We start from the raw sequence: 16,325 nt of genomic DNA, 5'->3' as shown, positions 1-16,325 counted from the left end.
TCTTGCCCCCCTCTACAAGATTTAAGGGAAGCCTGAGGTGTCAAGGTGCTGCTTCATTAATTTCCCTGGTCTAGGTTGAGATTGGGTTGCTGCCTGGGAGAGATCTCTTCCAGCACTGAGGATTAGCCCAAGCATTTGTGGCAAAAGGTAGAGGAGGGAGAGAGTTTGAAATGATGTGGAAGAGTGCAGGGATCCCAGAGCCTGGAAGCTTCAAATACAAACTGGACAAAAGATGTTCATGTAGCCAGTCTGTTGACTCAGGGAGCTGAAATATGAATCAGTATCAAAGGCACTACTGGAAATGCGTGTACAGGTTATTCTGAATTTGCTTTACTACTGCATGAAATTACGTGTGTGCAGAAACATTTCCGCAGTGCCATCCCAGACTTGAACAGGTGTCTTGTCTTTAGTGGTGCATGACCTAGGATTGCTAGTCATTCGTAGAATGGTTTGGGCTGGAAGGGATCTTAAAGATCATCCAGTTCCAACTGCCCTGCCATGGGCAGGGGCACCTTCCACTAGACCAGGTTGCCCAGAGCCCCATCCAACCTGGCCTTGAACACTTCCAGGGATGGGGCATCACAGCTCCTCTGGGCAGCCTGTTCCAGTGCCTCACCACCCTCAGAGTGAAGAATTTCTTTCTTATATCATCTAATCTAAATCTTCCCTCTTTCAGTTTAAAGCCATTCCCCCTCGTCCTAGCACTACATGCCCTTGTAGAAAGGCTTTCTCTCCAGCTTTCCTGTAGGCCTCCTTTAGGTACTGGAAGGCTGCTATAAGGTCTCCCCGAAGCCTTCTCTTCTCGAGGCTGAATAACCCCAACTCTCTCAGCCTGTCTTCTTCATAGGAGAGGTGCTTCAGCCCTCTGATCATCTTCATGGCTCTCCTCTGGACCCACTCCAACAGGTCCGTGTCCTTCTTATGCTGGGGACTCCACAGCTGAATGCAGTACTGCAGGTGGGGTCTCACGAGAGCAGAGGGCGAGAATCGCCTCCTTCAGCTTGCTGGCTGTGTTTCTTTTGATGCAGCTCAGGGTGCGGTTGGCTTGCTGGGCTGCAGACGTACATTGCTGGGCCATGTTGAGCTTCTCATCAACACACACCCTGAAGTCCTTCTTCTCAGGGCTGGCCTCGATCCATTCTCTGCCCAGCCTGTGTTTGTGCTTGGGATTGCCCTGACCCACGGTGCAGGACCTTGCACTTGGCCTTGTTGAACTTCATGAGGCTCACCCACGCCCACTTCTCAGGCCTGTCAAGGTCCCTCTGGATGGCATCCCTTCCCTCCAGCATGCTGATCGCAGCACACTGCTTGGTGTCATCAGCAACATGCTGAGGGTGCACTCGATTCCAGTGTCCATGTCACCGACAAAGATGTTAAACAGTGCCAGTCCCAATACCGACCCCTGAGGAATGCCACTTGTCACTGGTCTCCACTTGGACATTGAGCTGTTGTCTGCAACTCTTTGAGTGTGACCATCCAGCCAATTCCTTATCCAGTGAGTGGCCCATCTGTCGAATCCATGTCTCTCCAGTTTAGAGACACGAATGTTGTGTGGTACAGTGTCAAATGCTTTGCCTGACATCAGTTGCTTTTCCCTTATTTACCAATGCTGTAACCCTGTCGTCAAAGGCCACCAAATTTGTCAGGCATGATTTACCCTTAGTGAAGCCATGTTGGAAGTCACCTCCTTATTTTCCATGTGCCTTAGCATAGTTTTCAGGAGGATCTGCTCCATGATCTTGCTGGCACAGAGGTGAGCATATTTGAGCGTATTTTTTCAGTTAAACAACTATTTATCGGATATTTATCTGTTGGTATGTACCATGCCATAGGACTGATATGCTGTACTTATTGTCTTGAACATCATCATGGGATACCTCTTTTTATATTTGTTTTTAATGGTGGTGAAAATTCAAGAAGCATACTTACCATGAGGATTGTCACATGGATAAGCGCATGTAACATGAAATCCCTTGTAATGTAATACTCAAGCAATAACTAAAGGACATTTCTTCAGCTTCTCTCTCTTCTTAGAATAACTTTTCCAGAATCTAAGTGTGTGTGGTCACCATAAACCTGCCTTAGAAAGTTAGAAAAAATATGAATTATCTGTAAATACCAGCAGTAGATTTGAAAGAATGGTGCCAGTAAAAGTGCTGCCAGTAGAAGTGTGTCTGGTGTAAGTGTTCTGACTGATTTTCAGCCTTGGCATGGCATAGCATCTCTCTTCAGAGACGGAATGTGGCACAGAGCCTTGTCTTCACTAATAACTGTAGAATCACAAAATGGTTTGGGTTGGAAGGGACCTTAAAGATCACCTAATTTGTCCCCATCCCCTGCCATCGGCAGGAACACCTTCCACTAGACCAGGTTGCCCAGAGCCCCATCCAGCCTGGCCTTGAACACTTCCAGGGATGGGGCATCCACAGCTTCTCTGGGCAATCTATTCCACTGTCTCAGTTCTTCTTCCTTACACCTCTCTTTAGTTTCAATTAACTTCTGTGGAAAGGGGCTTGCATTGGGCAGAATCAGACCCAGAGGCTGTGGGCCATGTTCTCTTCTCAATTCAGAAAATTTTGTGTGGACTTCATTTGAATTACAGGCGTAAATGAGAGAGAGAACCGAAGAACTGAAAATCTTACAGCCCAAGTGACGCATTGGTTCTACCACATTTTCCTACCAGTACTCAGCACAGGACAGTGCTTGAGTAAGTACCAGGCATCAATGTAAAACAGTGACTTCCAATTCCCCTTTTTTTTTTTTTTTTTTCTGTTTAATGACAGGTTGAAGCTGTTTATTACTTTGCTGTGGGTGATGTTCCGGTGGACACAAAGCAGCTACTCCTCGAGAAGGTTTCTGATGGCCCTTGTCCAGTCAACACTGTATCTTTCAATGCTAGGGAAGATGAAACTATTATTTTTCTCAAAGAGCTGAGCCACTTGGCCTCTGGCAGGTATGACAAAGAAGCAGCACAGTCATCATTTCAGTACTTGTAAAGAGCTTTGCTGCTAGGAATGGTATTGGAAGATACCTGAGTGTCATCCCTGTTTTATTCATGATGAAAATGAGACAAAGCAGTTTAATAAGCAATCTAGGGAAACTGGGGAAATAGTCTAAAAAATATGACTAAAAAGCAGGACCTACTCAAACAGAGCAGCTTCTCTCCGCTCACTGGCTTGCAGGAAGGCCATTCCTTTTTTGTATCACAAATCATCTGTCATTTGCTCTTCTTTTGGAGTCTGAAAAATTGTTCAGGGGAAGGGTCACAACATAAGTTTGTATTGTATTTCTTGTACTGTAAAGGTAATGCCTGTCCTAAATGGGCAGTTCCTGGAACAACAGAAAATTGATGTGGTGTCATCCATCAGGCCTGGTCTTGTGGAAATGTGGTTCTGTACCATGCTTTCTAGCATCTATTTGTTATGGTTGGTGGAAACTGACTATATTCCACATGGTGCGTTGGCTAGTTTATCCTGGGAATCAGCTGCATGGTGAGAATCATCCCTCAGTAGAAAAGGATAATAAAACTTTCATCTTGATTCTGATATCAAAACAAGGAATACAAACAAACACAACCCCCCACCACATCAAACTCAGGCTGAACAGCAGGAGGGCAGAAGGAGTCAGTAGGTTTTTGTCTGCTTAACAGAAGTGACCTTACAGTCACAGAGCTGTGAAATGGCTGCTAGCTCTTTCTGTTTCACTGTTTCTGCAAGAGTGGGAAGACCTCAAACAGTAGAAATCTCCTAAATGACAGCAGAGCAATTGGTAAGATGGCAGCTGCTTAGCTCTTTTATAGCCATCTGTGTTTAGAAGTAGCTTTTAAGACATAGAGTATCTGCCAGAAAGCAAGACTGTGGGAAAGTGTTATGTTTGCTTTGGTCTGATGTGTGTCTAAGATGACTGTGTTTATTCTGAACCATGATACCTCCACGATACCAGGTACATTGCCAGTCACCAGTCACCATCCTTCATTTTGTTTTGGCAGTGTTTTTACTTCCTTTATAAAAGGAAAGTGAATATTTCTTGTATGGTAGAGAATGAGGCAAGAAGGGTTATGGCAGAGAGCTGAGAGGAATTGTCTTGTTTGATACGATTCCTACTGTTGTCTTTTTACCTGCATCTAGCTTTGGTGCAGAGACTTATTGGGCCTTACTGGTGGATATGTATTTGCCTAATAACTATCTATAAGTTTAAGTCAGCTTTCCCATAGGAATGGCCTAGTTCATGGGCTTTTCATGGCTTGAGCTTGTTTTAGAAATGCATCTTTTTCCTTCTTTGAGACCTTCTGTGTTCTGAAAATGAGACTAAATAAGTCTGCTTGACTTCCTGATTTGTATGTTGATAATGAAATAAATGTTCTTCTTGGGCTTTTAACTGGGAGTATAATCTGATAAAAAGGTGTTAGTGTCATCTCAGACATCTCAAATTACATGCTTGCTCAGCATGTTAAAAGCATTAATTAAAAATAGATTTCCAGGAGATTGAAAAGGAAGGTGGTTCAGAGTAAATGATACCAAAATGAAAGGATGTTCTTCATGAGAAGACTTCAGATGTACCTAAATGTATATAAAAAGTTTGATAATATTCATAGTATTGTTGTAGTTGAAGTTTTAGATATCTTTAATAGATAAGCAAATAATTCCAAAATTGTACACCACTATGATCTTGCATGTGTGACATACATCTTGTTAAAATTAGGAAAGTATGTAGTTTATGTACTGCTGAAAGCCCATTTTGTATTACAGATTTCATGCTTTTACAGAGAAGAATGACTACAGAGATGCTACTGGACCTGCACTAAAATGTGAAGAGGATGGAAAATGCCCAATTGTCCTGAATTCCAGAAAAGTGGAAGGGCGAATGCCACTAGGTAGATAAAACAAAACCCAAGGTGATACTGATTTTCTCAGTGAGGCTTCAGAATAGAAATTTAATATAGGAACTTGCTAAGCATAAAATCAAAAGAAGCCTTCTGTAGGCATGAGTGGGGTGAGGACAGGACTGGTCAAATGGGCATTCTGTGGGTGGGAAGGAGAGGGAAAGTAAGAGAGAGAAGTGAAGAGTGTAGAGGGATATGCATGTGAGAATGAAGAGAAGTGAAAAAAGGGACAAGAACATCATTTGTTTAGGGCAGGGGTTCTCAAACCACAGCCCGCGGCCGGATACGGCCCCCCAGGGTCCTCAGTCCGGCCCCCGGTATTTACAGAACGCCCCCGCCCCTGCTGGGGGTTGGGGGGAAAACCAAGCAGCTGCAGATGACTGCCTGCCACTGCATCCGCGCACCGGCCCCCTGGTTAAAAAGTTTGAGGACCCCTGGTTTAGGGAGACGAAGAATAGTACTGGTATGTTTACGCCAGTGATCTTGTGGAAATGTATAGAGAAATGGCAGAAAAGAAGGGTGATAGTGTGTGTGGAAGATTATCTGATACAACAGCCACATCAATACAGGCCACTTTCATACATAGTATAAGGAGATTAAATCCACATGAGGTTGACTTGCTTATCTCAAGAACTGAATTTTTTGTAAAGACAGGCCAATAAGCATAGTAAAATAGCTATAGAGAAGAAGGTGCAAAGAGGGGAAGAAAAATGGATGGAAAAAAACCCAGGGGGAAACAAATAACAGAAAGAAATGGTTTTACTAAGGGGTGGATGTGGGCAGAAAGCCTCTGTGTTTTTCTTATTATTCATGGTGCTACTTCCTCTGGCTAAATCAGCCTTGCTGTTCAGTGGGACTGGACTGGGGTTTCTGCCAGCTTGAGGGGGAGACCAGCTTGTGGTGTGAAGTGAGGCCGTGTATGTCAGGTCTGATATCTTTATCAGCAGGACATCAAATTAAAAAATTATTTCTTTTAAGTATCAGGATGTGTATCTTTATTCTAATGGTTCACATCCCCATTATGCTGTGGGGCATTAGTGTTGGCCCAAAGGTAGAACACTGTTATCCTCTTCTTACTGCTAGGGAATATATGCCATATGGTGGATTTAGTGACTCACCTAAGGTTGTTTGTCAGTTTTGGACTAACTGGACCATATTTCCTAAGTTGTAGTCTAGTTCTGTGTGCACTAACCCATCCTTCACTAGTACTGTGATTATAACAGTACAAGAGAACCATAGTGGGAGGCCTGAAGTAAAATACTGAGGTGCCACCTCCTTTTGCTTCCTGAAGGGACACTCAAGCCTCACCCACAAAGGGTTTAGAAACCAAGAGCAGAGTATGCTTCAAAACCCTCTCTCTCATTTTGTACTAATTCAGAATAGTATAATGATTGCCTTCAGTCTGCTACAAGTGCTTCCTTGCTGGACCCCATTTGGGGGTGTGCGTGGGGGAAGCTGGCTTCCTCTTCCCCCAGGCAGTCAGCCTGTTTCAATAGATGGGCCTAGAGCTCCTGTATGACTGAAATTACTTCCTCACCACTGTTTCTAAAGCTGAAAGCTGAATGGCTTTACTCGCTCAAAAGGGCAGTAATCCCCTTGAAGTGCATTGTCTGTTGTGTCTTATTGCTATTATGGAGTAGAATTTACACATTAAAAAGGAACACAGCTTTCTGCATTTAGTGGGTATTATAAGCACAGTCATGACATCACTGGCAGCCAATTGGAGCATTTCAGTTGTATGCAGAATCTAAAGTCCTTTCTGAGAAGGAAACGCATTGGAGACGTTATTCTGGTCTGCCTCTGACGTCTCTTGTTTCGGAGACTCCTTCAAGGGTGTAGAAGGCAATAATAATAAAAGTGTCGATTACTCACTATTGGGCCCTGAAACTGGCTCTTGGATGTGAGGCATAAACTATACAAAGAGATAAACAGAGAACAAACTGGAGATTTAATCTTCCAAGTGTGGTGTTTCTTTAACACAAATAAGGGGAGGCATAGGAATATTTTGATTATGTTTCTTTTCATACCACAAATGCAACAGCTGGAAACTGAAACTCATAATTATGTTTTATGGACTGGAAAAGCTGTTTTAAGAACATCTGATGGTTTTCTGGATATCCACTGAATAACTGTTCTGCAAATACAGGATATCTTCATGTTCACTCTTTTTCATTTGCTTAACCAAAACAAGTCGGAAGTAAACTATTTAAAACTTTATAAGAGCTCTGTTCTCCCCTGTTTTGCATCGTGAGCAGTCATTTAGAAAGCAAGCGTGAGAAACTGCCAAATTTTGATTTTTTTTACATATGTTTTGAGTGGCTGCTGGAGATCAAAACAGGTGTAAGCCAGTAAAGAATTAAGGTCCTTATGTTGGCAGACTCAGATTTACTTAAGGCAGAGCAATGCTTTTACATAAAGCCTAATTTCACCGATGTGGTGATACCTCTTCATCCAGCACTCATTTTCCTGTTATCACTTCTGCCTACATTGCTAGTGTAGTTTCTTCATTTGCAAAAAGCTGCAGAATTAAGCAATGGTGTTATGTAATTAGAATTATAAGTGGAAGGGAGGTGAAATTTAAGTTAAAATTTGAAGACGTAGAGGGTAAGAGGTGGTGGAAGCTGTGGAGAAGAAGGTTCTTGCTGAGAAGGGGCACAGTTGTGTCAGATATCTGCTTGGAATGACAGGGAGACAAGTGCTAAACAGCTTGAAAAGCAATAATGTTTTGAACTAGATCTTGAAAAGAATAGTGGGTCCTCGTTGGCTGAAATAGAAACAACGGTAAAAATCTGTGCAGTGTTTTTCTGTGTGGTAGAATAGATGAGCCAGTACGTGTAAAGAAAATGCAACAGGACTGAAATCAGGATTTGACTGATGTGATAAATCCAAAGAGGGACGCATCTGACCTCCTTGTGAGCAGTGTGAGGCTGTATTCTTAGATGTGCTTGGCTTTCCACATTTACCTGATGGCCACAGGGGAAATTTCAGGTTGCTGTGTGTAAATTGAGAAGCATAAAAGCACCAGCCTCCTGTATGACATTCAAGTCAATAAACTCTGCACTGTTTATATACAGAGACATGGGAGAGACTGAACTCTCCCTTTGGAGGGTCAGGGTAATGTCTTAAGAGTAGCTACGTTGCCTACAAGGTGTAGCAAAAATCATTGCCTCTGCTTTTCCCTTGCATGGGCTTTGTCTGGTCTTAGCAGCGTAACCTTGGCCTGGCAAATCTCTTTGCTAATATGTAGAGAGTGATGCAGATAGCCACTCTGTGATGCCACATGGGATACAAAGTTCATGTGCTTTGTGCATTTGCCCAGTGGGAAAGGGGCAGAATCCGGCTGCAGTGAGTTTCAGCGCTGCTTGACCTGGCAGGTACACAGGTAAAGCTGCATACTCCCCTTCTGTGCTCCTTTGTACCTCCATTCATCCCCCTCCCAGTCGAGATTTCAAAAATCAATGATTGAGGGACTATTACTATGTTCTGCTGCCACGTAGAGGCTGAGGAAGGGACCAGCACTGAAAAAATGAAACTGCTCATCTTGCCTTGCAGGCAAATGAAGTTTAAAATAGATCTTATTCCATTATATTTGGATTTGTTTGCTTCCATGGTTTAAGTCAGATAATCAAAGAAGTACAAAATGGTATTTTCCATGAGCTGCTTTTGCATTTGCATTTGCTTGATGTTTCAAAGATACTATAAATTTTGCAGGTTTGTTGGTTTGTTGTTTTGGTTTTGGGGTTTTTTTTTGTTGGTTTTTTTTTTGTATGGGCTTTTTTTTTTTTTCTCAGCAGGTTTTATGTCTTGAGTATGAAATCTAATGGGTTGCAGTGGCTTGTTAAATGGATGAGTTTGTCTGCTGGGAGGAAGGTGTTTAAAAACTGCTTCTTTTAAGCTTGCCTGACCATGTTAAATAACTGGGAAATGGAAATGAGGGTGGTTATGAGTTTCCGTGTACAGTGCAAGTGTGTTTGTGGTTTTGCTTAGACCTACCATCTTGCTTCTCAATTCACCAGTGTCAGCAAAACACTTCTGCCCCTTGCCGCAGGCTCTCCCCTCACCCTTCCCCATCCTATTCCTCTTTTTCAGGGCCACCCTCCTCCGGAACAGAAATGCCATTTAACGGAGGGCATGGCACGTCTGAAACGTTACCCAGCGTGAGGTGCTCTGCAGGGTCGTGATGGCAGTGACAAGAGCTGAAAACAACTGGCTGCAGCCAGTGCAAGCCGAGGGCAGGCAGCAGGGTGTGAAGGCCGGCTCCCTCGTGCATGCCTGTCTGGTGGCCGCCCTCTCGCCGTTGCTGTTTGACAGTTTTTGAACTGGAACCAGGGGGTCCCCAGGGCTCTGGCCGTTAAACCGCCAGCCAGGGTGGCTGTGGGGGATGCTTCACGGCAGGGGGGACAGGGAGAGACCTTTCCCTCTGGCGATAAGGCGTTTTTTTTAAGAGGAGGCCTTTCCTGGGACATGGGTGACTGAAGGTGTGCAAGAGCCAGTGGCCTGGAGCTGCTGGGAACCGTAACCCGGGGGTGGTGACTTTCAGCTGCTTTTTGGTTGGTAGCCCCCAGAAATGGCACAGCTGAGGTGTGAGCGCAGGGAATTGAAGCCAAAGAGAGGTTGGTACTTTCTTGGTCATTTTTCACTGATGTGCTTTAAAGGACAGGCCGCAGGTTGAGAACCACATCTGGAAGATAATATGAGTTGTATGTGTATTTTGAGTTTGGGGGCTCAGTTTTGAAAGGCATAGCTTTTCCTTGCCACTCCTCCTTAGCTGGAGTGGAAAAAAGGCTGAGGTGGAGGTGAGCCTCCTGTGTGGAGAGAGAAAGTTGCTGCAGATGTCACTGCTTACAACCTGCTCTCCTAGTTGAATCCAGGAAAAACTGTTGCCAGATAAAAGGGTTTTTAAGCAGCTTGACCGCTACAATATGCAGTTGTTGATGCCTGCATTTGTCCTGTATAATGTCATCAAACATACTTGCTTTGAAAGTGCATGCAGTTTTACTTTGCTATGCTGCAGCATAAATAGGGAAAAAAATACCTTCTTGTGTAACACCAATTCAATATACATATTTTACTGGGGACAGTAACAATAATCCTGTAAATGTGATGAGTCCATAGCATCAGTTTAAGGGGAAATGAGGCAACACAATGATATCATCAGTATTGTTTTAAAGGTAGTTGAAATATGCATACTTCTTCCAATATTTCCCAACATAACATTAAAAGCACTCATAAAATTAAACCTGGATCCCAGTATTTAATAGTTTATGGAGGATATCGAGATTTAGCTGGAGACAGCTCCACCAGAACTGCATTCTTAACAGTCTTAAATTTAGAAATATGTGCATGTGTGGTGTGAATGCATTTGTTTTGTGTGACAACAGGTGTGTGTGTGTATTTATATGTATGTATATATATACACTCAATGACTGACTACTCATCAGAAAATCTCTAGCTCCTTACTTGCTGGAATTTTGCCAATGCTCAGATTTTGCATGTTTTGCGTTCTGTGGAGAGAGTGTTTATAAAAGAAATACTTCATTATGAAGTATTTGAACAAAATACTTTTCTTAAACTTAAAAGGTAATGATAGCAGACTAAGGTTTTTTCCTCCCTTTTGTGTTTTATGTTGTAAAATGATCTGCTTTACTAAAGCTTTTTGTGATTTAGGAAATGTTGATCTTTGTCCTAATGGCTGAAACAGATGTTTTTGAAATGCAGGAAGGTCCCAGGAGATGGCAGTGTACAATAACACATTTCAAAATATTTCTTGGAAACTGAAAGCATTTCACAAATAAAATTGAGTTGTTATTCTGTAAAACTTTTGTATTATTATTTCAAGGAAGTTTATCAAAGAACAAAATCATCAGGGTTTTTTTTTACTGATAGCCTACTTTAGTAGACAAGTTTGCATGTCTTATCTTTTATACAGTGAATGGCCACTGTATATTAACTGAACGACTAGATAATAAGAGATTTTTGCCTTGTTCAGCATCTTTATGTGAATTCAGTAATAGGATGTAATCTGCCATAGGCTGTAGTCTGAATTTGTCGTTAGGATAGATCATGATTCAATTTCTGTTATAATTTTGCTATAACACTACGCACAGTTTTTCTGTATTGTCCTATATTGTAATTTAAACTCTGAGATTAACCTAATTTAACCCATTTGAGTAGTGTTCATGCTGCTTAGGTATACATAGTGCCTCGATTTTAATAGCTGCTCTACTAAATAAATAGGTACTTAATTTTTTTAAATCAGAACAAACATATCTATTGAGATTAAGAAACCTCTGTATCAACTCCAGCTTTGCATTCTTCCAGTTTTTTGAGAAAATAATCTGATAGTAAAACTTTTTTTTTTTTTTTAATTTATGACTATTGAGAATTGTTAGGATGAAAATAAACTTAGCTTATCACATACGCCTCAGGAAAAGAAGATTTAATTTTAAATGAAAGTATTTATGTATTTAAGGGAGTTGAAAGAGTTGAAAATATCTTCTCTTTAAAATTTCAAAATTTGGTCTAGTATTTGGAGCCAGGTTTTGGAATGAAGTTCAGGGGACAGCATGAATTTCTTTGTGGTGTTCCCTTATTAGTATACAAGAGTGTTAAAAAGGATTTACTTCCACTGTGGGAACAATCTGTGGCCAGCTCTGAAGGTTACTTCCACCAGGTTAAGCACCTCTCGTGTCCTGGTGCCCTTTTTTGGGCACCTTGAGCCCTTTTTTGAAGTCTATCAAAGAACAGCACTTGTCACTGTAATGGGACCTCAAGAAAACAAGGTTATATGGCAACACCTGGATGAACCCAATGACTCTGTGGTAATTGAGGAGTGGCAAGAAGCAGAAGTTGTCTCAAAATATTAAGTTCTATTTTTGATTTCTTTTGCAGTAGCTGGTGTCCGTGAAGATGTCTTTTTGATCTGGAGGGAACTGGAGGAAGCCAGGAGTACAGCAAGACAAGTTCAAGAAATTTTATCAGAATCTGACCAGCTGACTTCTCAAGACGGTATCATTTATGTTTCTTTCAAGAGAGTTACCATTATATTAATGATCAATATTTTATTTGTGAATAGTTTTGATTACATGTCAATTTGGGTATGATTTTCTCAGAAATGTCTATACACAGGTAGCACCTATACTTGGCATCTAAAATTAGGATTACTTAAAACTTTCCATTACAAATCTCTGTTTACTGCTGTACTTTAACAGCTCGGGCTGAAATACACCATTTTTAGTTCACCAATGACTATGTTTAGAAATTGTCTAGATACTGAAATTAATTTTTTGTGGTCTCTCCCTCTCTGCCTGGGCCAGTAAATCTTTCAGTTTTGCTCTACACAGTCTGGGGAAGTACATCATCTCTGTCCCATCACGGTCATCTTAGGATAGCCTCCAACCTGGTAGCTAATTCATTCCCCTAAAAAGGAAGAAGTGTGGGTCTGAATTTTCTTAGTCAAAGGTAGATGACTGAAACCAATTCTGGATAAGTGCTCTGACAACTCTTGTGTTAAGAAACATGGAAAAATATTTTGTTCATTAAACTAATAGTTCCCACCATTATGCTTGGCCCAGTATGTAGTTCATTTGTTGTTCTGTGCATATTGATTGCGTCGAGTCCTATCGGAGATAGAGCATAGCTGTTTTCTGGATCTCTGGGAGACTTAAACAGAGGGTGGTGAGAAGCTTCTCAGTTCTGCTAGGCTGAAGATGCTCTGGGCATGCTCTGGAGCAGAATGATCACACTGACAAGACTTAAATACTGAAAACTTGGCAGTCTGTGGAATCTAGGCAGCTTTAGTGTGGAATGGGGTTGATTCTCAGGATCATGGCTGTGATTATCAGTGCCTATATTCTACATTAGTCCCTGGTTTTAAAAACCTACATAGTGTCTGGTGGTATTTTTTGCATAAGTTGATACAAGATTCAAGTTGAATTAGCACAAGTCATCAGTGATTTTGTATAGCTCCACTATTGCTTTTGCAGTGCAATTGCTTTTGCTTTGGCTAGGTGGAGGCTGGATCACCTGCTGAGGAACGCTTTGTACAGTCAGTTGGTCAGTCACTTGAACTCTCAGTGGTGTATTGAGATACGCGACTAGGGTGGTGATGGTGAAGATTTGAAGCTGGGAACTTTCTCTGCCTGCGCTGGGTTTGCACATCTGTAAACAACATAATTCTGCAGGACTTAAGCTTGAGGTTTTTCTTCTGTGAAGGCATAATACTGATCTTTATACTGATAATAGCATCTTCTGAATTAGCAGGACTTCTGATATGAAGTTAAACAGCTGTACAGTAATGCATATGAACAAAAAGACCACAGTAAAGCTGAAACAGCAGCCCTGTTTTCAGTGTTGATTTATGTGTTCCTAAATATGCAGCTTGAATGTTCTTTCTGTTTGCCTTCTTACAGAATCACTTCATAAATGAATTAAAATAAATGAAATTACAGTGGGATTTATCAGTTCTTCAGCATTATTTGACTGTTGCCCATTGATCCAAATAACTGCAATCTTTCTGTTTGCCTGCATTTCATCCTGGTTTGCCTTCCTGATCTGTTTAAAATATTCTATTGCAAAACATAGTTCTGAAGACTGTAATGTTCTGCAGGAAAAGAAACAGAAAAAGAGACAATTTTTCTGCTGACCCTCCAGATAATGCACTAGTTACGTGAACTGAGACACTACTTTTTACATAAAGCATGTGAAACAAATAAAATAACAGTCGTCTTTTTAGAATTATGTGAGTGGATTTGTGAGACTTGCCACACTGACTGTTCTAAGGGCCACAAGCAATCAGAAAGCAGATGTTTCCATATGAACAGGCTCCAGCCGCACCTGCCCTGATGCTGGCTGATCTCTGTGTGTGTTAAGGCAGTAGATGACTCCATAGGTTTGTTTACAGGCTCGGGATCTCAATACTGTTGTCACTGTAGCTGCATCTAAACAGAGTAGACGTTTATACCACCTAGGTCCACCAAAATTAAAATGTGACAAAATAAATTCACCCTTCTATGAGAACCACTGCTGGGCCATTTGGTTTAAGTGTGGTTTATTGATCGAGTGATGAATGAGTGTAAAGGCCTGTATCCTATTACCAGTATCCAGAGATGTGCAGTGCCTCACCTTAAGATGGTCCTTAGAAAATTTCTAAGACCATATGACATAAAAGGGTAAGCATAAGAACAGTCATACCAGATCAGACAAAAAAAAAAAAATTCCTATCTCTTTCAGTATCAATTAAAAATGCTAGAAGGAGGGCGTAGAGCTAGAGAAAATGTTAAGCTGTTACACAAGTGATTTGTGGCTTGGGATACATGGCGCAATATTCAGCCTATAAAAAGGCAGTATTGCAGGGAAACACAGTAAAATCTCTTCCAAAGACATTGTAGTTTGCCTTTTACTTTAAATGTCCTCCTCTGAAAAAGACCAATGGCAATGTTAACCAATGTTTTTGACTGTATTTTCCATTATATCTTTTGTTGTTTCATTTTCTCAAATGATTCTCCTTGAAATTAGACATCTTATACAGGACTCCTTTCTGGAATTTTGTAATTCAACCAGTATGAAGGTTAAGTCAACCTTCATACTACTAAGAACATTCCTTTTATATGTTAATCCTGTAGCTATTTATCTTCGTCACTCTCTGTCTTCTGATGAGTTTGTTCCATTTACAAAGGAATTTATCACAAACAATTCTCTGATAAGAGAAACAACCACAATGAAAATAGAGAATATTAAAAATCAGTCAGAAATATCTGCTTACTGTAATGCTGTCGATGCAAGCAGAACAAGTTTGAAAATTTTGACTCCAGTATTGTAGTCTGTTTTTGAAAATAGCTCATCCAAACTGAACTGTGTTATACAGGAGATTTTGTTTGTTCTATTTTATTTATTAGCAACCCAAGCTGATAATCCATTAAAAAAGCATGCATCTGACAAGTATTTGACTTCTGAGAAGTGGTTGCAGAAGTATGGCTTGAAAGCTCAGAAGCTCACACTGTATGAGGCACTTGCTGATTGTACTTTTCGCCATGCAGATGGGATTGTTGACATAAAAACTAAACCAGAGGATGAATCTTCACAAACTGATGCTGTGAGTAGTGGTAATTTTCCCTCACATCCTGTGAGTTGTTTGGTTTTTCTTTCAAGATTTGAAAACTTGACTGATAGATGAATTTATGATAAAGTGTATGGTCTGTTTTGTATTTTTTGTTTAAATAATCTTATTAGTGGAATGGGACAAAGGTGGTCATAAATAAAATTGTTTCAAAGGCCTATTTGAAAAAAAACTGTTTCAAGGACTCCTTCCTGATGCACATATAATCTCCCAAGGATGAATGAGGACTGGCTTAAGCATTTCTGTGGGGTAGGGCAAATATTGCTTGTCATCTTTATTTTTCCTTAGAAGTAGTGTTGGTCTCAGCAGCTCCAGTGTTTGCAAGTCCTTAAACAAATTTGGATTCATTTGTCTTCTATTTGTTTTTCTCAAGCTCTACCATTAGACTGTTTGGTAAGCTTCTGTTCTTGTTAGCTACAAGAATAAAACCAGTTTCTATTGACTTTTGCTAGGAGCAAACCACCCTATCCCATGTCTATTTCTGCACCTGTTCATGTGCAACAAGCATGTACCTTTGAAGTTTGTTCACCAAATATTAAAGGCACTGCAAAATAATGTGTTTTAGAACATGAAAGTTGTTTTTCTTGGCTGTAGGAGACAAAGAGGAAGGTAATTAATGCAAAATACTGTGACAAGTTTGTACATACCTTCTGGAAAGACGGATCTGTAGTTCACATATATGTTAGTACAGAAAAGTATAAGCAGTACAAAGAGAAGATGAGGACGGCTCTGAGACAAGTGGAAGGACGGTTAGTGTTCTGTCACATAAAATCAGTTTGTATTATTTTACATTGGTGCTGGAATGTTTGACGTTTACTGTCATAATAAGCTGAAGTGTTTGGTAAACTGCTAGTAGCAGTACAAAGCCAGAAATCCATTTTAGATCAGAAACTTGTGTGTAGGATGTCTTAGTAGCCATGTAAGAAAACTGATGAACAGTTCTATCTTTTGTTCTCCTTCTGGAACACAAATGTGAACGTCAGTCTGCATGTTATTGAAATGCTGCTGAAAGTGCCAATAAGCATCAAGACATAAGGTGGCAGAGAACCTCTAGAACCATCAATAACACTTGGTAAACATTTATCCCTTGTGATACCGCTGACACCAAGTAGCACATCTTGATAACTGATGATGGTTATCTGCCCTTTTTGCAATTTTGTGTTGAAGACCAGTTTGAACCATCTAGATCAGAGTGAGGGCATGAGCTATTAAGTGATGCATATGATCAGAAGTTCAGAGCTCAAGCTAGCTCCCTAAGTTTACTTTACTGCAGCTGTACAGATATGCTATTTTGTAGGGTATCTACAAAAAATAGGTGATCTGAGG

The 16,325-nt window shown here is 40.9% G+C and overlaps 1 protein-coding gene across 1 annotated transcript in view; it reads left to right on the top strand.

Moving 5' to 3' along the window:
* Positions 1-16,325, top strand: part of VWA3B (von Willebrand factor A domain containing 3B) — a 74,153-nt gene that overhangs the window by 13,340 nt on the left and 44,488 nt on the right. The window contains exons 8-12 of the mRNA XM_055801535.1: positions 2,784-2,953; positions 4,749-4,873; positions 11,774-11,890; positions 14,779-14,975; positions 15,594-15,748. Coding sequence (XP_055657510.1) covers positions 2,784-2,953; positions 4,749-4,873; positions 11,774-11,890; positions 14,779-14,975; positions 15,594-15,748 — 764 coding nt within the window. The remainder of the gene's footprint in view (positions 1-2,783; positions 2,954-4,748; positions 4,874-11,773; positions 11,891-14,778; positions 14,976-15,593; positions 15,749-16,325) is intronic.

This window comes from Falco peregrinus, chromosome 4 (genome assembly GCF_023634155.1).
Source record: "Falco peregrinus isolate bFalPer1 chromosome 4, bFalPer1.pri, whole genome shotgun sequence".
NCBI classification, from domain to species: Eukaryota; Metazoa; Chordata; class Aves; order Falconiformes; family Falconidae; genus Falco; species Falco peregrinus.
The sequence above is the reverse complement of the archived record's forward strand: the minus strand, read 5'-3'. Positions and strand labels throughout refer to the sequence as shown.